The 22,749-nt window shown below is 49.7% G+C and overlaps 1 protein-coding gene across 6 annotated transcripts in view; it reads left to right on the top strand.

Annotated features, from left to right (window-relative positions):
- Positions 1–22,749, top strand: part of MYT1 (myelin transcription factor 1) — a 62,367-nt gene that overhangs the window by 9,631 nt on the left and 29,987 nt on the right. For all 6 annotated transcript variants that reach the window (XM_027790245.2, XM_055814578.1, XM_055814580.1 and 3 more), the window contains exons 2-4: positions 10,334–10,434; positions 18,449–18,503; positions 20,413–20,443. In XM_027790245.2, coding sequence (XP_027646046.1) covers positions 18,449–18,503; positions 20,413–20,443 — 86 coding nt within the window. In that variant the 5' untranslated portion in view covers positions 10,334–10,434. The remainder of the gene's footprint in view (positions 1–10,333; positions 10,435–18,448; positions 18,504–20,412; positions 20,444–22,749) is intronic.

Below are 22,749 nucleotides of genomic sequence, written 5' to 3' on the forward strand. Positions count from 1 at the left end.
ATCCTTGGCTGTGGGGTGTGAGGGGCGGGCACAGTGCTGGTGACCTTGGGCTTGGCTGGCTTGGCATCAGGACAAAGCTGACGTGGTGCGGTGGGCTCAGCCGGTGCAAGTGGCTGGACGTGGGGATGAAGGCTGCTCCCACAGCGCTGCCCAAGGGCACCCAGCTGCTGCCCCATCCCGCCTCGTTGTCCCAACTTTGTATTCACTAGCAAATGCAGGCTTCTCTGGGAAGGACAGAAAGTTATCACTTGCCTCTATTTAATTTCAGTTACATGAGGTCCACAGGAGCACTAAGAGCGGTGCCAGCAGGGCTATAAACTTAACATATTTGATGATTCTCCTTCTTTTCAAGCAAGTGGTGCACAGCAGCCGTCCCATTCAGCGGTGATAATCCTGGGGGGCTGCGACATTACTGCTGGTAGAGTTGTGCACTGCAGTGGAGGCTCCTTTTTAATAAAACCATTTGAAGGGTCAGCTTAATTGCTTCATTTCATGGTACGCAGCATGGCACCCTGTGCATGGCCCTGGTCTGGGAGGCTTGGTGTGGAAATGGGCATCAGCGTGAGAGTGCCGAGCCTGTGCCGTGAGAGGGGATGCTGATGGGGGACTGAGAGCCAGCGGGCACTGTGCAGCACTGCCTCTTACCCCAGGGGAGTCGTTGCTGCACGATGATCTCACCTCCTTTTATGCCTTATTGCTTCTGTCTCTCTGACTCTGTATGGCACATGCTTACGTGTCAACTTTTCACTTCTTATATGGCAGCAGAGAGGAAAGGCTTAATATCATAAAGACAAGCTGGCAGCTGGGAAGTAGCCCACTTAGTCATCTAACTTTGCGTCAGAGGCACTGCCAGCCTCTTCCCCAGCTCTTCCAGGCAGCTTCCCCCGCCTCTGCCTGACCTGGTGTCACACATGGTAGAAACCCCCATCTGGAAAACCACCTGCTTGAGCAAACGCTCTTGGTGGGCCCCAGTCCTGTGCTGGGGGTAAAAGGGTTTGTGTCCCCCAAAGACGTCTGTGTGCCCAGCTGGGGACAAATTTGGGTAGAAGCAATGTGGGGTTTTGTAGCTTTTGTGGGTTTTTGCAGCTCTGTGGTTTTGCCCAGAACCTACAGGGCTGAAAGTAAGGTCCCAGAGCAGATTCAGATTAACTTGGAGTGTAACAGTCAACACTGGGGCATCTCTGGAGGTCTGGAGCCCAGAAGGCTCCAGAAGGAAGAGTCATTGACAGCTAAATCTATAGATCACTAAAATGACGGAGGAAAGATTAGTTTAGATTTCCCCTGTTTCTTCTATTCTTTCCCTACACACTGGGGAAATCTATATTTGCTGCTCAGAAACGGGTACTGAGCCAAACGCTGTGCTGCCCTGTCCCAGGAAGGCCATCTGCAGCTGCCTTTTCTCACTTGCTATTCCTGTATGCAAAGAACCTCACTTATTACCTTTGCTTTTACATTTGTCTTCCTCCCCAGCACTCAGCCTTGTATCCCCCTCTGCAAGCACAATGCTCAGGCTCACCTTCCTTCTTCTCTGTTTCCGAACAGATAATGGAGCAATTTGGATGCAGGGTGTCCAATACCCAGCTGGGTCAAGGCATCCAACCGGATCTGTTTGACATCCATCCGTGCTGGGAGTCTTTCCCTGCGCGGGCATCAAGCAGCTGTGAGAACGGGGAAGCTTTGCTTGCAGCAGTTGCCGATGCCTCCTTTCACCCCTCAGCCTGCTGGGGTGGGCTTCTGTTCCTGGGTTAGGGGGACAACCCTGTTCCCATCCCATGGGTGAGGAGATATAAGCCAAGGGCTATCTGGCACGTGGCTGCTGGCATTGGGACTATTGTGCAGTGGTGCTCTGTGCTGCTCTCCCAGAGGTTTACCCTTCTTTCAATGGCTGGGAGAAGGAGAGGTGAACTAGAGGGGTCTTGGAGCTGAAATCCCCTAATCTTATTTGTTCCTTTTTATGCATCATCTCATTGTGGCTGCTTCCCCACCGGCCTCTTCTTCAGCCACCCTTCTCACTATTTATCTTCAGCCTCAGCAGTCCTAATGCTGCCCTGGAGCTCCTTTGTGCAGTGCAGACACCGCGCACGCACACACAACCTGAAAGCTCTTCCCAGACCACCTCAGGTGGGGAAGGGCATCCGTGCCTGACACCAGCATCCCTCTCATACCTGCTGTGCTCGCCCCACACAGAGCTCCCTGGCTCACTCAGTTTGTTTTCCCCTTCCTGAGGGCTTCTGTGTGTCAGCAGCACCATGCAAAGTGTTTTACAAGACGAGAGATGCTCTTCTGGCCTCACCCTGAGCCATCAGGTCATTCCCTTTGGCAGCAGCATGTCTTGGAGCTGCTTCCTTCCCACTGGTCCAAGACAACACTTATCCAAAACCATCTCTAAAAATCCATCTGCGCTGAATTCTCCTGCTGGTCTTTTGACACATCGGCTCCACGGAGGCTTTCGATTTGGTATGAAAAGTAATTATTACTGGGGTGCAGTTTAGCAGTTGTGTTTTACAGTGCTGGTAAGGTTAAAAGAAATAATAATAATATAAGAAAGACTCAGCCAGAGTAACTGCCTGCAACATGTTATTTGCATTTTTAAGGAAATACTTCTTTGAGATAGCTTGGGTGAAAGGTCGGCATTTCCATATAAATGGAAAAGAAAGTGTGTGATGCTGGAAGTTACATCTATATTATTTTCTCAGCAGTGAGCTGCTGTTTCGGAGATTAAGGGACGCGGTTTGCATTTGGCTTTTATTGAATAGAGAAGGTACCAGGAAAGCCAAATCAGAACAAAATAATGAGGGAAACGTGCAAGAAGAAAGAAGCAACATCCTGTTCCTCAGAGATGCTCTCCTGCATGCCTGACGTGTTACACGCCTGCTTGCACACGCACTGGGCACAAGCAGATGAGCGTTACTGAGCAGGGCTCCCTCTGTGTGCACAGAAGGATGGATGCTGGAGATGAAGCCAGTGGCAGGAGTGGTCCACGCTGTGGATAAGCCTGGCAGAAGGGGGGATGCTGGCACTCATCGTTTGGCAGTGATAAGCCAGGAATTGCCTCATTTATTTTTTTTTTCCCACTTAAACTTCTGTTGTTGTTCAGGCTCCGGTATGTTTGTAAAGGAATTAATCAGCAGAATCAGATGAATTTCCTTTTCTTGTAGTAAGAAAATTCACACTTTGGGCAACTCTTAGTGGCTGGCAGGGTGAAGGCAGGAGGCAGGAAAGCCCATGACTTAGGTCTTCCTCTCCTCTTGGAGGGGGTCGGCATCAGCTGAGAGCTTTTCCAGGCCCTGCTGTTGCCCTGTGCTTTGGAAATCCCAAAGGGATTCTCCGGTGGAGAACCTCACTGCTTTGTTTTCCCTCTCATTGGTGGCCTTGCTCACCACGCTCAGAGTGGCTTTGCATTTTGACAGCTCCCCCAAGGAGCTGGGGGGAGATGGGATGTTGAACAACATTCACTCTTTAATCTCTTTGATCGATATGCTTAAGAACAATGTACCGACAGCAGTGTCACTGTGGGCACGCGGCATTTATTCCTCCCTTGAAGGGTACACAAGCGATACAAGGATGGAAAGTGAAAACCACCTTCTTTTATATCTTCTGCAGCGCTGTGTAGTATGCTTCTGCCACTTTGCAGAAGAAGAAAAAAGGCTCTAATAAAAAAGTCTTATTAACTGGCCGTGAACACTGGAGCATGAATATTGCTCTTAATGAGGAGGGACTGTAGCCTCATTTGCTTCCTTTGCATTGTAGATGCAATGAGGGCTTTGGCTCCTGTAGCACTGGGTGGTAGAGGGAAACTGGACGAAATGTTGGTCCTTCCCTAGAGCAGTTAGTGGGTCGGTGAACAGAGCTGCTGGGCAGGCATGGGGAGGGGGCCTTGGGGGATGGGTGGCAGCGTGGCCATCACAGGGGCTTGGGGATACTGGGTCCCCTGGCAAGGTGATGCCTGTACCTTGCTGTCAACCCCGCTGGTGAGGGCTCCACTCCCACTCCAAGGAGCGGGTTTTGGTGCTTCTTCCCTTCCTATTACAACGTGTCCTCCTGTTTGGGACATCTGAATCTTCTTGCAATTAATTGCCAGTTGCTCCATGTCCTGTCCCAGGGCTGTGGGAAAGGATTGATTCCCTTTTCCCATCAAGGACATGGCAAAGAGAGTTCAAAAGCATCCGAAGGTGCCAGGTATCACAAAGCAAAGCACGAGCTGGCATGGCTGAGGTGGTCACAAGGGCTGACTGGGCAGAGGTGGCAGATGATGACATCAAAGCAGGATGAGCCACAGGATGAGGTGGCAAGGGGCTGGGAAGGAGGATCTGAGTCACTTATGCTTCATGCAGGAGGGAGCCAAGGCAGGGGATGCTCCCTTGGCTGCTGGCTGGCCCCTGGACACTGCAGGAATTGCTGGAAGGAGGGTGGCAGGTTTCTGTGGTTGGGGATGGAGAAACAGTGGCATCTTGCTAGCAGTGACCTGTCCTCTTCCCCTTAGCATAGCCAGATGGAAGCCCTGGTGCTCCCCTCTGTGCCCCCAGGACCTGCAAGGCTGTGCTTGGCTGTTGGCAGCGAACACCTCTGAGCCCTGCTGGTGCTGAGCCTGTTGCTTAGTGTGTTAGCAACACACACTGTTCTGCAAGCATCCGTTTGGCAGCGAAAGCTCTAGAAAGGCTTGATCCAACTGAAATCAAAACTCTCTCTTTCCTTTGCGTAAGCGGAAAGTAAAAGATCAGAGTGCACACCACAGATTTCATAAACTTTGTTGTAGTGTGTGGTTCGGTAGCACAGTAGGTTAAGCCAGGATTGCATGCGTGTCTGGGCTGTGGGATCAAAAATTGAGTTCACTGGTACGATGAGTTGTTCGGTCTCCAAACAGCTGTGCAGTGCGGCAAGGCACCGTGTGGTGCTGTGTCTCAGCGAGAGGGGGCACGGCTGGGAGGGGGGTGGGGATGAGGAGCAGCGACTCCCGGGCTGTGGGAGCGGGATGTGCTGGGTGAATATGATGATGGAGCCAAGGGATGGGAGCAGCAGGAGACTGAGCACTCAGGTGAACGAGGGCAATGATCTTTGTCAACTTGCTGTGAATAAAAGTTACTATTAGAAAGGGTGGCCGTGACTCTTGCACACTTTTGAAAGGATCCCCCAGGCGCTGAGGGAGGATCACCATCTCCCATTTGCTCCCCATTCACCAGGGTTCACTGCTTTGCTGTCGGTGCATGGTCATGGGGCCAGGTCCCTGCAGCTTGGCCCTGCCTTAGTAGGAGGAAACTGCTCATGGCTCCCTCATTTCTCCTCTATTTATAGAGATTATAAACTCTTCAGGACTTGTCCAGGTAAGCACCCCAGGTGAAAGCATCAAAGCTCAACATCTGCTTGGTGATTACCAAGCTCCTTTCCAAACATGCTAAGGAAAAGTATCTTTAGGTCAGCAAATGAACAACCAGCAGTCTAGCTGGGCATGCCGAGTCTTCTATCCATATATCCCGTCCTAGCTGATTATTAAATCATATTTGCTGATAAGTATGAGATGTAATATCTATTACACAGCTGTTAAACCTCAATTAATATGTTTTAATGATCAGTCGTTTACAGTGCAATATACAATTAACATCCGGTATTAGATCTTAAATTAAATGCATGTTTAGGAAGCTAAATTTGAAGCGCCAAACATAGCCATGCCACAGTAAACAGTGATAATTGCATTGAACAGACAGTATTCCTGTGCCCTGAGAGGGGCTTAAACCAACACTCCTGGCAGCAGAGAAGAATTGCTGAAGTAGCTGGGTTCTCCTTTTTCAGTGTATTTTGATCCCTACGGAGGTTGTAATTTATCTCTGTTGAAAAAAAAAACACCTTGATGCATAGCTGCTGTGCTCCTGCATGTGGGAAGGCTGAACCGGCAGGCGGTACACAGGGTGTCTGCTCAGATGAGTCTTCTCTTGGCAGGGGCTGGGCAGGAGCATGGGGCAATTAGTTGTGCTTCAGGCTGGGTTGGGCTGTGCTGAGTGCCGGGGGCTGTGCTGAGTGCCAGGGGCTGTGCTGAGTGCCGGGGGCTGTGCAAGGGGCTTCAGTGGTGCAGCTAGGATCTGAGACTGCAGCCTTAAATCAAAGCTAAGACTCACATTACCTGCTGGAAGAGAAGACCTCACTGTACCATGGGTTTGGGGCCATGCAGGAAAGCAAATTCGGTTGTTGGTGTCCCTCAGGCAGTGGCTACAGAGAGTGGTGCGTGTGAGCCATGCACTGCAAAATGCAGCGGTGTCAGCCAGCAGGCAGTGCTGAGGGGGTGGAAGGGACCATGGGTGGCGTTTGCAGCTTAGAGAAGATGCAAAATTTGGATTTGAGATTTTTTTCTAAGTTCAATTCATATGAAAGATGCAGTCCAAAGGGCACCCTCCCACCCCTGACACTGCTGCTGCATGTGCTCTGAGCAGCGAGCCCACGTTGCCTGGTGGGACACTGAAGGACGCTGCTGCCTTGTTAACACAGGGTTCACCTTTCCCATGAAAAATGTGCCTGAACAAAGATGAAGAAAAATCTTACCCTCTTCCTTTTTCTTTTCTCATATGTGGGGGAAGCAAATGAAGATTGATATGTTTTTCTTCTAGTCTTTCAGTTTAAATATGCAGTGAGGCATCTTATGAGGAAATGAAGCCTTCACCCCACCATCTTTTCTCTAAGGAACCTGTCTCTCACCCCACCACTTTGCTATAGCAGATGTAACCTCTGCATAGATTTGCAAACAGAGGGATGCTGCTCTGGCAGGCATCCTGTGAGCACGGCTCCCCCCAGCACCGTAGGACACGTGTGGGAGCCGGCTGCCACCCAGAGCTCCCTCCTGCCACATCCCGCCTCGTTTTCTATTCACCCTCTGTGCTGCGAAGCTTTCTGCGAGGTTTGTTTGGTTTATTCTGGAGGGAAATTTCTGCCATTCTTTGGAGGGTTTAGTTTTTTTTTTTTTTCTGGCAAATCAATGCTTTCTTCTCTCTTTGGAAATGTAAAGTAAAACATACCCAAGTCTGATTCATGCTTTGATTTGCATGTGATCTCCTCCCAAGTCTCCAGATCTTGTTTGGAGTTGATGACAGTGGCCCAAAGGTTTCACAGAACTTGCTCCTCCGTGCCAGGGCTCTGCACAACTCGCAATGCTTTGGTTCACAGCTGACCCTTCTCTGTAGATGTTTCTGAAGGACAGAAGGGGACAAAGAGATTCAAGGTTTGGGAAGGAATCTCATCTGGAAGAAGACACGCTGATGTTTTGGTGGTGGATCGTTATACATGTTGATGAGGGAAAAGACAGAAGTGTGGGTATGCCATCCCTGGCGGGGTTCAAGGCCAGGCTGGACAGGGCTTTGAGCAACCTGGGCTGGTGGAAGTTGTCCCTGGCTGTGGCCAGTAACTAGATGATCTTTAAGGTCCCTTTCCAACCCAAACCGTTCTAAGATTCTTTGAAAAGCAACCTGTCTGATTAGGGAACCCAGTGTGTGATCCCATCCAGGCTAGGTGGTGGGTACTGAGGATGGAGCGGGTGGGGGAAAGCCCGTGATTTCCTTTGGGATGTGAACATCAGGCAGCGATCTGTCAGACCAGCTGAGCATCTAGATTATTTTTCAAGGAGGAGTGGATGCAAGTGCTCCCGGCTGTGTGCTTTGGCTGTTCCGGCTCGGTGCCAGGGGGGGACCCCAGAACATGCTGTGCCCACTGGGATCTACTTCCCATGGGGAAAAACTTTAATTTAAGGCAATATCCTGCATCATCACTTGGGTGGCCCAGGTAGGGGTTAAAAGAAGTGTCCTTCACAGAACCACTGAGCTGCATTTCTGCTGAACCCAGGGTCCGGAGGCGAGGTGGAAAGGGCACAGCCAGCACTGCAAGCTGATCCTCTCTGGGGACCAGATGCATTTAAGCAGCACGGAGTAGAGGAAATCTGACTCGTGTATTGATGGAGCTGCCTTGGCCATCTGAACCGGGCTGGGCAGAGGGACAGGAGTGGGCAGGAAGGTGCTGAGCTGGTGCGGTCAACGTACATTCAGCCTGGCCAGGGCTCTTCACCCCAACATTCAGCCCCTTCCCCTCCTCTTGCTCACAGGGACAAAGTCACAGGAGGTGGGGATGGGGCCCGTGGCAAGGACAAGCTGGCGTCTGGGGCCATATTCACTGCAGCAGCTTCCAGAACTCACCCTTAGCCTACAACAGAGGCACATGTGACCGAAATAGGCCCAAAGAGGATAAGTGTGTATGTGTTTGCTATTTTTTCATCCTTGGTGTTGTATCTCATGACCTCTCAACCTTTCAAAAAAATCTTCTAAGCTATCTTTAGGGTTATCTTGCATCCAGGATCCATTGTTTCTACAGTTTAACCCACTCTGCTTCTGCCCCCACTGCATCCCAGAGGGGATGCTCCTTCTTCAAAACACACTGCTCGGGAGAAGTATGCTCAGAGAAATGCTTCAGCTAAGCAGGCAGGCTGTACTGTCCTATGAATGTGCTATAGAAACATCTTTATTTCTTCCTATCTGATGGGTTTTTTTCCCTCTGTTCTCCTTTCTTCTGTCCCTTTCTAGTTTCTTTCCCACATTTTGCGTGGTTTTCATCATCTGCCTGGCCATCTGTGCCTCCCTGCTCCCTTTCCTCGGAGCTTCTCCAAAGCAGAATAAAGTTTCAGCCCAGGCTGGAACACAGCGCATCAGACAGAGTTTGGAGCAGTCTCCAACACAGGTGTTTCTCCTGTGAAACCTCAAAAAGTTCCCCCAGCTGCCCTCCTGGCTCCAGCACAGCTCTGGTTTAGGACAGATACATGAAGATGACTTTCACAGTCATTTGTCTTCACCACTAACGTAGATTGTGCATCACCATAGGATCAAATTATCCTGGTCTTTCAATGTATTCATTCTTGCAAGAGCACTGTAGGATATACTGGTTGTTCCTTAATGTTTTGCAGGTAGAGAACAGGCACAAGCAGGGAAGGAACACATTCCCTACCTAATTTCTTCATGTTCTCCTAAAAGCTGCTTTGTGGCAGAACAGATCCAAAGTTGCTCGGCTGCTGTCCTATGCACTCAGCAAGTTATCCACTGCTGGAAACACCCACCTTCTGCAGGTTTCCTTTAGCATGCGTGAGCCTTCTCCCTGCTTTCCCTGTCTTTGAGGTTGCCCCAATAACAGAACCATCAAGCCAAAGAAGCAGGAGAGCCTGTTGGGCGGAGGAAACAAAGCCTCTACCCTGAGCTCTTCGCCGGAATATTAGGAGCCCAAGATGAATGAGCGCGCCAGCATGCGCGTAGCTCCTCATGTGCCTCCTTCTGGGGGATGCTCTCCTTTTACCTTTCTATCAGTGGTAGAAGATAAATGAAGCAAGACTTGGAGAACAGGCAGTAAATAATTCAGTACTCAGTGCCAGAGGGAACCGCAATTACTGATGTGAGGGGAAGACTTGTGGCGGCAGTGCCCAAAGCAACAACCATTTGCCAAGGTGAGCTGTGGTGCTGGGGGCAAGCGCCCTTGATCTCCTTGCGGTGAGCAGTACCTGCACACCGTGCAGCTGTGCCATGCAGCTCCCGCACCACCGCAGCTCCTCTGCGCTGGCCCCGCTGCTGCACGTCCACCCATGTGCAGCAGGGCTGGCGCCAGCCCCTTGGAGATGCTTGAAGTTGTATGAGATGAAGGGAAAGTGCTGAGAATCTGCTTGGGAAGTATATACGTCCCACGGTATTTCCCCACGGATGGAGGGTCCTCTCTGCCTGCTTTCCCTCGCTCCCAGAGCAGCTCTGTGTCTGGAAGCTCTAACTCTGAGAGCCGTGGTTTGCACCTTCGCTGCTGTTTGTGGACGGACTCCCTCTAGAACACTGATGTCACAGACCGATGCCATGGAGATGGGTGGGGACCCCACTCGCTTTCATTGATACACAGCTAAAGGGTCCCATCCACTGCCCTAGGTGTGCACATTTTAAGGAAAGGTTAAAAATTAACTTTACTTCTGGAATGAGAGGAAGCTGTAAGGGCACAGCGGGGTTCCCCAGCCACTGCTGGCAGCTGCCTTGCCCAGCCCACCAGTGACACTCACTGTTAATACCGTGGTTTCCAATGGAGGACCAAGCTGAGCAGCATTGCAGTGTTTATGGTAAGCTGAGGGTGCGCATAAACATTTTTCATGGTTGGGGCTCTTGGCTTTGGCATGGCACCCTGGGTTCCTGCTCGGGGCATCGAGACCCTCAGCCAGGATTTTTATGGCCGTTAAAGAAAGCAGGCAGGGAATATATATATGGCATTTTTGTCTCCGGTTGCTGCTGCTGGGTTGCTGGGCTGACTCCGTGTCCTGACCCCGTGTTCCTCTTCCCTTCCCCAGAAAATGAGTTTCGGGGTGAGCTGCTGAATCAGAGGTGGACCTGCGGAGAGAAGATCAGCAGCTGCGAGGGAGCCACCAGCCTGCACGGCACACACATCAAGGTGAGCAGAAAGCCTTCCGTCCCCTAAAAGCGTGTACTTTTGTGGTACGGTGACCCTTGGCCCCACACGTTGGCCATGGGACGAGGGCCACGTGCTGCTCCAGCCCTTATGGACCAGGTGGTTCTGGGGGGATGGAGCCTTTCCGGTACCCAAAGTGATGGGCAGGACTTGGATGTCTCTGTCTCCCTGCTGCAGCCAAACCTCCTGCATGGTGAATCCGGGCAGAGAGGGCTTCCAGCTGCCAAGATTTGGCTTCGAGTCCACATATTTAAATCCTTGCCTTCCTCTCTGGTCCCATCCTTCAAGGGCGGATCAGATCAGGATATTTAGGTCAGTCCCAGGCCTGATAAAATAGGCCCTTTCTGCAAGGGGCCGGCTGGTCGGAAGGAGCCCCCCGCACGCCAGGTGAAGCTGTGGAGCCTTTGGAGGAGACAAGTGCAGCATTCATCCCCACCAGGACCCCGGGCAGCAACAGGGGCTCAACAGAGCCACTCATTTACTGCTGCAGCTGTGGCTGATGAAAGAGGTCCAGCCAAAGCTGTCAAACCTCCTGGCAGATTCACTGCCAGCAGATTAAGAAGCTTTAATTAAGCATAGAATTGGGCTGCTTGCTACACAAATGGCCCTTCCTGTCCCGTTTTGGCCCCTCGGTAGTGAGGCACCATCTCAGATGGGCGGATGGACGCACCTGGGTGGTGGAGGAAGCCCTCCTTTGGTGACTGATGTTACTGACTCTTCCTGTATCCCCAAATAAACTGAACCCTGGGAAACCCCCAAACCAGCAAAAATCCACCCTTAAAAACCATCCTTCTTCACTAACAAGCTGTCAGCTGCAAGCAGGTGTCGCCAGAAAAGCTCACACCTTCTTAGAAAGCAGAGTAAGCAGTTGTTGCTATATTTAAAACGAGCTCAATTAAGGCTTTTCTATTGAACCTGCCAAATAAGCACTTAGATTAGATTTAATAAGATTGTTGTATGTTAATAAAGCGATGATTACAAAAGGTAATATTCCTCATACCTGGTGCTCATCTAGTGTGCTGTCTCTGCCAGGCACATTGCTAACAAGGGTTTCCTGCAACCTCCGACTCTGCTGATTTGTGTTAAAACAGAGTGACTGGTCTGGGGGCAAGAGGAGGAGGTGGGAAGGGGGCATCTGAAGTGGAAGCAGGATTTGGGGAGCTGCAGCTTTTCGGGGTGGCAGTGCTGGTCCTGTAAAGCCAGGGTCAGAGTCACACCGTGGGATGTCAGGGGTACACAAGGGCCTGATCCTGTGCATCTTTGGCTGCAAGACCGAGCCTGCTAGCCTAAGGTGTGTGAGTGAGCGATAGATCAGTTCTGGTCCTTTGTTATAAAAGCCAAATTAAACTTGAACGGGAAGGAAGAGGCTGGCTTTGATAAGGCTATTGCCAGCTCTCCATGTGCAGTTTTCCCCACGCATCACTTTAAATCCATTTAGGCAAATTTAAAAAATAGTTCTCTGCATATCAGTGCAGTAGCATATTTGTTTTCTGCCGTGTTTTCCTAAAATGCAGGTAGAACTTACGATGGTTTAGGCCTAGGTATTGTGCCTGTGTGCAGCCCTCTTCCTCGCAGTGGGGAGCGAGATCTCAGTTGCTCTCTAACCTCTGGGTCTGCCCCATGCACACATGCTTCCACTTGCGTGTGTGCTCCTAAATACATATTGTATTTAAATGTAGTTTTTCATGCCAGTTACAGCTTGTAATCCACAGGATGTGCAGCAGTGAAGGACAATGGGATGTGGGGCACGTTTACTTATTTATTTTTGCCTCTTAAAGAAGTCCAGGCGCAGGATAAAATTTCCCATGACAGGTCTGAAATGAGATCTCCGGAGAGTGCTGCGGTGAGGTGCTTGCTGCACGGAGCCAGCTGGGACTGTCCGCATGGACGCTCCTGCCTGCGCTCATCCCGGATCACCGTGCTGATGGAGAAAAGAATCTTTGTCTCCCAAATCTTCCCTATTTTCCTGTGCCACAGTGAGCTAGCTGGGGGTACCGCTAAGCAGCGGGCAGGCTGTTGCAGAAGGCTGGCCACTGGTAGGACAGGCAGGGCTGATGTTGATAGGACCACCAGAGCTGCCCACCCCCTGCCAAGAACATGGGCTGCTGCAGCCCTCTTCGGAGACAGGCATGTAGCTCGCCTCAGCCATCGCCTCTCATTGTGCCACTCGAGGATAATCTTATGAAAAAGGCAGCTTATTACTGAGCTTGAAAGCAATGAGGTTGAAGAACTGTGATATATTATTTCCGCCCCCCCTTCCCCAACCCCTCCTTTTCTGGCGTAAGAGCTGTTTGCACGAACGAAGCCACTTAGGTCTCTCTGCGCGTGAAATGGCGTTTGGATTGCGTGTTGTAGCACTTTCAAACAGTCAAGAGGAAAGTATATGTCAACTTAAACTACTGCATATGAAATCACCCCAGCCTAATGCTTGAATGTCAGCGCTGCAGAGGCACACGGTACAGCTGCGGCTGTGTCAAACGTGATGCTCGGGAGCATCTTTTCTGGTCCGCTTCACTTGTGCAGAGGATGCCTCTGCTATCGCTACAGAGCATTAGCGCTTGGTAAGCGTATCATTCGCAGCATTAAGCTTTTTTTTTTGGGGTGGGAGTTGGACCTTTTCTGCAAACGCAAACTGACAGTACAGCTTCGGGAGGATGTTTGTGACACCTCGGTAATGTGTAGTTTGAGGGGGGTACAAGCTGTGGGTTTGCATCTAAAGATGTCAAGGCAAAATCCTCCCCCCGACTCCAAGCCCCAGAACACTGCGCAGGGTGTCCTTTCCTGGAAGCAGTCAGAAAGCAAAAGGCAGGCGGTAGTTTGTTCAGCTGAGGATGGGACTCACAATAGGTGGAATGTCAGGAGGATTTAAATCAAGCAGCAAGGAAGACCCTAAAGGGAAGAAGCAAAAAAAAACCCCTAACCTCAGAGTGTGGTTATAAAATAGCAGCTGGGAGCTACTATTGAGCCTTTTCTAAAAGTAGAGGCAGATCAAGGGTATTTCTTCCTTCATTGTTCCCTTATTTTTTACAAAATTAACAGCTGGAGAAGGTCCAGTGGGACAAAGTCCTCTTCATTTTCTGCAGTGACTGATGATGCCATGGTGCTTTGCAGAGAGCAAGTGGGAGAGATTTGGAGACCCAGATCCAGGTCTTTCCACCCATGTTCTGCCTGCATCAGCCAAGGAGGGAGATTCCTCAGCGGTGGGGAAAAAACCCTCAGAAAAAAACAAAAAAAAAGAAAAGAAAAAAAAATACAACAGAGGAAGGAGAAATCAGGACAGGCCATTCAAGCCCATCCTCACCTCTTGGTGGGTGCTGAGGGGCAGTTCTGGTGCCTGGATGTGATTTGCCCCATAGTATACATCCAGCTGGACCGCAGGGTTTGCTCCCTTCAGTGGCTCACACTGATAAGGTGATCCTTGGGTAGGAAAGGAGCAGTGGGCAGCAGTGCAAATTAACCAGCAAATTAATCTTCCCTGGTGAGGGCTCGAAGGTGTTTGCTGGGACAAGGTTGGTGATGGAGGAGGTTTCCCACCCAGCATCCTTCTCCTTTCCCTCACCCTGGCTTTGAACCCAGCCCTGAAATGGGGTTGTGGGAGCTGGACCGTCCTTGGCCTCTGCCAGGGTGGAGTGAGGTGTGGTGGGGTCCTCCCTCGTTAGGGTGGTCTGTGCTGCCTTCTCCCATGAGGAGCTAAAGAAGGGGCTCTTTGGACCTGGAAGGAGGGAAGGACCAAGCAGAAAACCACTTTTCAACAATTCTGTTCTAAAAATGTAATCTCTTCTGGCATTTTCCTCCTCTTGCTTTACCTGCTGCTAGGCAAATTTAGATTTCGGGGGTTTTAACTAAAAATAGAGGCTCTGTCTGTCAGTCTGTCTCTCTAAAGCTCAGACGCAGCTTCTTGCAAATGGCATTTTGCTATATCTGCGAATAAGCACTGATGGAAGCTCTGCTGTTTTCAGAGTGAAATAAATATTCCCGCTGAATCCTCACCTCCCTTTGTCCACCTGAAGGCTTTTTTAAGATGTTTATTTTCTCTGAGCTCTGTGGTGCTTTTGAATACACAGAAAGTATTACTGCTGACGGTGGGGAATTTCATCATGGCCCTTAATGGCATATTTGCATAGAGCTATTGAAGCCTAGGCACACCTAGGTGTCAGTGCATGGGAGGCTCCAGCGGTTTTAACTTAGCACCTCACTCTTCCATCGGAGAAGAAGTCTGTATTAAGATAAGAAAGAAGAAGATATCAACCCCTCAGGTACTCCATAAAATTAAACATCAGGTCCGTGCTGGTGTTCCCATGCTGTATCCCTGTAGTCTTGGCAGCAGAGCAAGACCATCACTGTAGGAGGAGGCTGTTAAGATTCACTTTTTACTCAGGTTAAACAGTCTTTCCAGTTTATCTGTCTGAACCCCATTGATTTAGATTTGCAGCACTGGGACATGGTCAGTATAGCTTGTGTTACGGTCGTGTCAGGAAGCTACTTGGTGCGGGACAAATGCGTGGTAAGAAATAGCCCCTGCGCCATGGCGTGTTCGGAGAAGTGGGGGGAAGGAGCACCCAGAGATGAAGTGACGCTCTCAAGGTTGTCCTGGCTCAGTGGCAGAGCACTGAGCTGAATCCTGACCTCAGCACGGGGTCCTTTCTACTGCATGGCCTAGTGGTGTCGGGTTAGGAAACCTGCCAGGTGCTCGTTTCGGTTTAATGTGAGAAATAATCCAGCGATAAGGCGAGGATGAGCAGAATAAACCTCTGTCTTTTCTAGCTGGACTAACATGCTCTGAGGCTGGCATCTGCTAGCAATAATTTATTTGCAGGTTTCCTTTCAGATTGCTTTGTTTTCCTTTCAGAGTTAAAATAATAAGAGTGAAATCCAGATAGCTTCTCAGCCTGGCTATTATGCGAGCAAGGGAGAGAACAAATGAAAATACCCCATCAGTTTCCAAGACTGCAAACATGCACTATGTGACCTGAAATTTCGCGTTAAAACGATCTGTCTAGAGGGCTTCTCGCTGAGGAGGCAAACAATAAAGAACAGTGGTTTCATGTAACCTTCATGCATCCGAGCCCGATAACCACAGAGGCTCCAGAAGCGCAGTAATGGCCATGTCAGTTAATTTAAGTTGCCTGGGAGGAGCAGGGGCTGAGTTCAGAAATGGATCTTTTTCCTGGTGTTTCTGCACTTTGGTGGGAAATGAAGATTTTTGAGGCTGGTGCTGCTGTTGATTTAAGCTGAGAAAAGCAGCTTGATGGTAGGAAAAAAAAAAAAAAAGTCTGGGAGTACAGAACTCACCCCATCCATCTGATGCTGTGAGCGAAACGTTATAATTATGCAGTGGCGGGGCTGTGTCAAGTTCTTTAACCAAGTAATGGAGTCTTCCCTATGGGGGAAAATCCCAATAATTTAGTGATCTAGTGAGATTTTTTGAGTTTTTTTGGTTTGTGTTTGGTTTTTATTTAAAAAAAAATGCTGCTTTGTAGAGATTACAGGCAAGGCAGCTTATCTGGCTTTTTCATCCTTTGGTCTTCAGCAAGGTTGGGTCCGTCCCTGCCTCAGGTGGCTCCGGTCCCCTTTCCCTATGCAGTGCCCAAGTATGCTCCGGTCTTCCCAGGGCATTTGATCCTGGCTTGAAAGAGGTGGCAAAGGCAATGGGAGGAGTTGCTTTATGAAGTGCTGTGGTGTAGTGAGGAGCTTGGGTGTGTTACCTAATTTTCTGAAGACAAATGTAACTTGAAATGGGGCCTCCCCCATTTATAGACAAGCAGCTTGAGCCCTTCCCACCTGCCTGTCCTTGAAGGTTTAAGAAAATTGAAGTTTTGCTCTGCTTTTCCCCCACTGTCCCTGCAGGGTCCCAGCCCTTCCTCTTTTTTGGCCAGAGCTGGCACGTTGCAGGCGGTGCCCATTACGCTTCCCACTTTGACTAATTTATCTGCAGGAAACCCATATTGCCAAGGCACCAGCCCAACATGTGCCAATTCCCTGGGAAAACTGTCAAAAAAAAAAAAAAAAAAAAAAAAAAAAAAAAAGAAAAAGAAAAAAAGAAAAAAAAAAAAAGCCCTCTCTGAAGTTCGTTTTGGTTGGAGGCAGACTCCCAGCAATCAAATGTATTAGTTGTATTGTCGGCGCGCGGCAGCGGCATTAGCTAGCTTGCTCAGCGCACGCCAACGTTGAAAGGCTCATAAATGTAATGAAGTCCCTTTGACACCTGCTCCTCTCCACACTTTAAACGTGAGCCATTGGTCCACAGGGAAACGGGGCTTTAAAAATACAAATTATAGTAATTGTCTGCTGTGTTATTGGGAAGATTGTAATAAACGTGGAGCACAACACTGCGGTGCCATGAGCTGAATGCTGACAGGATGCATAAATTGCTCCAGGTTTTGATTTTTCCCCCCCTTCCCCCCCTCCCCTCCTCGCCAATCTCCCTATCTAACAAAAACACATAAATCACTGTGTGTTAACGCCGCATTTCTGGAGGGTGGCAGTGGAAGGGAGAGGGGCACTGGGGGAAATTCCATCCCTGCCCTTTGGAGTGGGGACTTGCATCCCCTCTCCCTGCCTGCCTGACAGCCTCCCTCCTTGCTCCCCCCAAGCCTCAGGGGGAACAAAAGAGACTCACACCAAGCAGTGCATCCTTTGAGGCTGATGGGTGAGGACCTCCCCAGCCCCTTCTGCTGGGGACTGTGAGCAGCATCCATCAAGAAATAGTTTCAAGGTGCGTGTGGGGATGCAGTGGATGTATCAGGCGAGCATCATCCCAGCTACCGCACATGCTCTGCATGCATGTCCCTTCCTGCTCCTCAGCTTGGGGGAGCAGCTGCTTGCGTCCCCCCTCTCTCAGGGGTGCTGGAGGGTTAGCTGTGGAGCCTCATGTGGGGATGCACAGGAGCTGGTCAGATCCTTTCCAACCAGTAGAGGATGCTCCAAAGAGAATCTGGTTTTATGTCAAATCCCACTTGGAAATGGTCCTTCCCCTGCCTTTCTCTCTGCGCCTCTTTATCCCAGGAGGAAATGTCCCAGATGGTAGCACTACAATAAATCTCAAATTGTCTTGACCCTAACCTACCAGGCTACAATCCACCCCCTGCCCACACCCTGATCCTGCGTACCCCAAATGCACCTGCCTGCAGAGAGAGCATCTGTGTCAAGGGCAAGATGTAAAACCAGCTCTTTGACCACTTCAGCAACTTCATTGGCAACTTTAATGAAGTCCCATTTCTGTTATTCTGGCTATGCCTTTTTGCTCTGCCACAGAGGTTCCCCTGCTCTTGTAGCTCCCACCTCCAGGCACAGCCTGATTTCAAAGCCCCCCGATGCTGGGGCATGGGTGTGTAGCCTGCGCTGCACCCCAAAGGTGGCTGCACTTCAGCCTTCCGCTACCTTGTGGCTTGTTGTGATGTTTAATTAATATCAAGCACTTTGAAGTCCCCAGTGTTGCTTATTCATGCCCATATTCCCTGCAGACCTCCTCTTTGATGTCCATGTTGCAGGGGTTATTTAGATGCAACCCTCTCTGTGTCAAATTTAAGCAGAAAGAAGAGGGTGCCCTTTAGGGCACTACACAAAAAGTTGCCCTTCCCGAGCACAAGATCAGCTGGGCTGTGTATCCACAGATTTCTGAATATGTGCCAGCAACTCATCTCGGTGCTTACAGCGCTTCTGTGGTGCAATCCAGAGAAATCAGTTTTGCCCTTAAGTGCTCAGACACGGGTGTTTTCCATCATGGGCCATCACATCTGGCTGTTTGTCCCTCTGTAGTTCCCAACCAGCGGAGAGTCCTTGTTGTGTCCCAGGATGTGGATATTAATTATAGGGTTCCTACAGGGCACTGTGGGTTGAACAATCAAATCAGTGCAAGAAACCTCTGTCTCAAAATTATGGGAAAGCTTTCCCTGCTGCTCAGGTATTTACACAGAGCGATGACCACATATGAGATTGTCCTTTAAGAATAATTTTCTTGTTATCTTTCAACAATTATCTTTTCTTTACATTCCAGATGAGTTTAGAAAATGATGATAAGAGAGCACGCACGCGATCGAAGTCTATCAGAGGTGAGCAGCTGGTTATTCCGCAGCACAGGGATGCACAAACTTGAACTCCTCGCGCTTTGCTTGTTCCAAATAGGCTTTGATTTTTCAGGTCCAGGCTTAACTCTTTAAGTTATGCTCAATATTCTCCTCTCCAACCCTACTGCAATCTATCTACAAACCTGCAAAACTCCCAGCCGCAACCTTTATAGGTCCTTAGAATATTTAACCCTCATCCCTTACACCTAGGAGAAAAAAAAAAAAAAAAAAAAAAAAAGAGCAAGAGAGAGAGAGAAATAAAAAAAAAATCACCCCTTTACATGCTTTGCTTTAGGGGGATTGCAATCACTGGAGCTTCAGATCAGCTCCTGGGGCTTTCATCATGCGCACTCTGCCAGCGGCTTTGAAGTTGCACATCTGAGAGTGCCTGGCAGAAGTAGTGCATGCTGGAGAAGCAAATGGGGCCGTCCCCTGGCAGGGATGTGAGGACAAACGACTTGTTAAAAAGCTTGATTGCTATTTATTTTCTGAATTTAAAAACATGTGCAGGTCTTTCGTTGCATGCTTTCTGTTGGGGAGAAGGCGAGGTGCTCTGATGCAGAGCAGAGGGTGTCACCTCAGATGGTCCCATAGCCACGTGTGATGGTTACAGACCAGCCTCTCTGTTTTGGTTCCTTTTTGTGACCATGAATTTTTTTTTGTGGCTATGGATGTGATGAATTGCAAAGGTGGCTGGAAGCAAGGAATGAACAGGGCTGGCTGAAAAAGTGCAATGGCTGCAGGACCTGCAGCTTCACCCACACAGCTGTGCCAAGCCACCTTCCTTTGTCTTGACCCTCCTTGCCCTTCTCAGCATCTGCAGCTTTTTAAAACAAAACCCCAGATGCTGCCAATTATGCTGAATCGAGCTTGGATTTTTGGGTTTCATTGCTTTGTTGTGCTTACATAAAGGTGCTTGCTCAGGTTGCTAATGAGAGTGCCCTGATTCTATTTATTTTCTCGCACCCTGCCTTCCCCACACTTGAATCTGGATTTCCTGATGTGAAAAAGTAATTTATTGCATATGCCCTGGGACTTGCTGCTGCCTCCAGTTTGTTGAAGCTTGTGAGTCATCCCACCGGGAACTGGATCCCAGGAAACCCAATTAGCTCAAACAAATTGAGCAAACGTGTTATGGTTTTTAGCCTGGGCAAATTTAGACTTGGGTTGTGGATTTTCCCCCCTCCTGATTATTTGGATTCCTGGATGGATGTAAGGTTTCAGCAGCGATGCTATGTTGTGTGTTATAACTGTAAGCAATGAGAAGTCCTCTTATTCATAAATGGGGAATAATCCCTAACACCCCTACAAAGCATTGTTTACCTTAGAAGCCAAATAGCACACAGCCTACCATGTGTCTGAGCATAGGCAGGGGCTCCCACATCAGTCCAGTGTGACAAGGGGAGGAGAAAAATGTGGCTGTGCCTGTTGTTGTAGAGGTAAATGTGGCCATTGCAGCAAAACAGTAACAGTGCAAAAAGTAACTGAGGTGCATGTTTTAAAGGCAAACAGAGAAGAAGGCATGAGAAAACTTGGTCTTTACTTAAAAATGTTTGAGTTCAATGCACTGTATCAGTATGGCTCCACTGACTTTAAAGTCATCGCGTCTTTAGAGAGAGAGGTGGTCCCTGATGCTGCAAACACGCTCACGCGCTTGAAATTAAGCACAGCCATGAGGATTTACAAGGCAGGATTATGATTTACTAGAGGCTGGCATGCAGTAAATAATGGCAGGATAGATTTTCCTTGCCTTCCCCAAATGGGATGCCTGAGGAGGCAGCAGCAACCCAGCTGCAGGCAGGAGACGATCCCCCAGAGAAGGGGGGTGCGCAGATCCCTGGTGTGTTTTTGACCTTGTGTTTGTTTCCATTGCTGCATCCTGCCCCTCCACCAGTGCCCACGGAGCTCATCGGCCAGGAGGTGAGGTAAGGACCCTGCTCACCCTCGGTGGTGGGAAGGAGGGGAGGCCCCGCACCAAGGCTGCTGTGGGCACAGCCCTGCAGCTCCTTATAGGCTGGGGAGCCCGGGTGAGGGGAGCAAACCCATGGGACTGATGGGGTGGAGGTCTTGCTAGGAGACTTATACTGGTGGGAACCTTGTGTCCAAGTCCTCTGGGCACACTGATGTGTGGACAACATGCACCAGAAGAACCACGGGAGTTAAAGGGGTGAAAATAGAAACTCTAGAGGGGTCACATTAGACTGGAAACCCTCCAGCCATCCTCTGTCCCACCCCCGATCTAAATCCCAGCAAAACCTAACACCCACGTTTTGCATTGCAGGTTCATTAGGGACAACATCCCCCTAACCAGAGTTTCTTTTCTATGTATTTTACATCCTCTTATTAACCCTAAACAATGTTGTTTCACATCACCTCACGCCAGATGCCCCTCCTTTGGCCCTGCATCCCCCTGTTGAGTCACCCAGGTCCTGTTATCATTCATTTAGCGGCACTGGCATGCCAACAGCAGCAGCCAAAAGAGCAGGAGCAAGTCTCTGCAGCCCTACAGAGCTTCTCATTATAAATAACAGCCTCCCCCATCTCTAAGCTCCCATTAAACCTTGCAGAAGGGCTTACGTGAAAGGTAGGAGTCTTTAACCTGGACAGGCGCTAATAGCAGGGGCTGCCTCTCCTAGCAGCCTCCCTTAGAAAGCTGCATGTGTCAAAGAGTAATTGGACCTTAACCAACCCAATTTCAGAGTATTTCTGCTCCTCTGCTCTCCTATTACTCTGGAGAGATGGGAGGAGTGAGTGGCAGGCATGCCACTTCTCCAACTTTTATTGCTGAACACTTGAGTGGAGGTGGTAATTGGAGCAGGTGACATATATAAGGGGCAGGGCAGAGTGCTCCACAAAGCCATCTCTGCAGCTGTCACCTAATTGCCTGAATAACTGGACGATTAATCGACTAATTGGAAGCAGGGCATCGTCTGCATAACAATAAGAGGCCCTTTTGTCAAGCATATGAAGGCTGTGGGGAGGGGGAGAGCAGTGCGGTGTGGTGGCTCTTGCTGGGAAGGAGAGCAGCTTTAACAGACCTGGAAGCCCTTTTAGGACTCCTGCCAAAATCCGTGAAACCTCCCGAAAGGAGGGTGGGCATGGGTAAAGCCTGGCGTAGCGCATGCTGAGCATCACCTCTGCACTGGCACTTTTTAAGGGGATTGAATTAATATGCTGAAGCCGGAGACATCCCAAATCGCCACCTGCTTTGGAAAACCTCGATGCCGAATCACTTGGCTCTCTCCTGCTTACTCTTTACTGCAGGCTTCCTTTTGCCACATCAAAAATGGGGTGGGTGAGTGGGGGGGAATCAGCTTTAATTGATGCAGGGAAGCTTATGAAAGCCTGTAACATCTTCATCAGAGCTGCTCTTGTTTTCCACTGAATAAGGCCTTTTTCAGGCACATCACTGGTAACATAAACACCGCTCTGTCTTTCAGCGTGCAGTCACTTAAAGTGTGTCTGGGGCTGCTCAGGACAGAGCTGCCTCGGTCATGACTGAGGGCAATTAAAATTAAATAGACTTTCAGATCATCAGCAGAGGCAGTAGTGAAGCGGGGAGCTCCCTCTTCCAATTATGCATGTTAGCAGGACGAGATCTTTTTATACATGACCTTAAGCATTTTGCTCGGGAAGGGATGCTTTGCTGGCAGGCAAGACCCCAGGCGTGGTGAGGCTCAGGCTGTGCATGTGTGCTGAAAAAGCTGGGAGCCATCCCCCAAGCGATGATGCTGGAGGATGCTCAGCAACTCTGATTGAAACTGGGCCATAAGCAAAGGGGACAGCAGGAAGGGGACTTCATCTTGGAGGGGCCAGGAGGTGCAGCTTATGCCCACGCCTCATCTAGAACGCTGTGTCCCTTTAGGGGACATGCTGCCATCATTTGCCCTGTTAGCTTTAGCTTTGCTAAGCTAAAGCAAGCAGGTCTCCCTGGAGGAAGGATTCCTACTCTCCTGACAGTTCAGCAGCCCTTTCCTGTCCCGGTTTTGGGTTGAATTATATTCTCTGAACACAGCGATCTGACTTGTGCACGGTGTTCTGGGGAGCTGAGCCATTAATAACCTGCCGGCACCCAGAGCTGCTGCATCCATTAGTGCACTCAGATCCTCCTTAACCTCAGCTTTCTGCAAGGGCTGAGCTCTCTGCTGAGAGCAGAAATTCTGAGTCCCTAAAGCCTGACTTGGCACTTGGTACTATGTAATGTTGTCCTGCGTCTTTTACTCCAGGAATA

This window comes from Falco peregrinus, chromosome 9 (genome assembly GCF_023634155.1).
Source record: "Falco peregrinus isolate bFalPer1 chromosome 9, bFalPer1.pri, whole genome shotgun sequence".
NCBI classification, from domain to species: domain Eukaryota; kingdom Metazoa; phylum Chordata; class Aves; order Falconiformes; family Falconidae; genus Falco; species Falco peregrinus.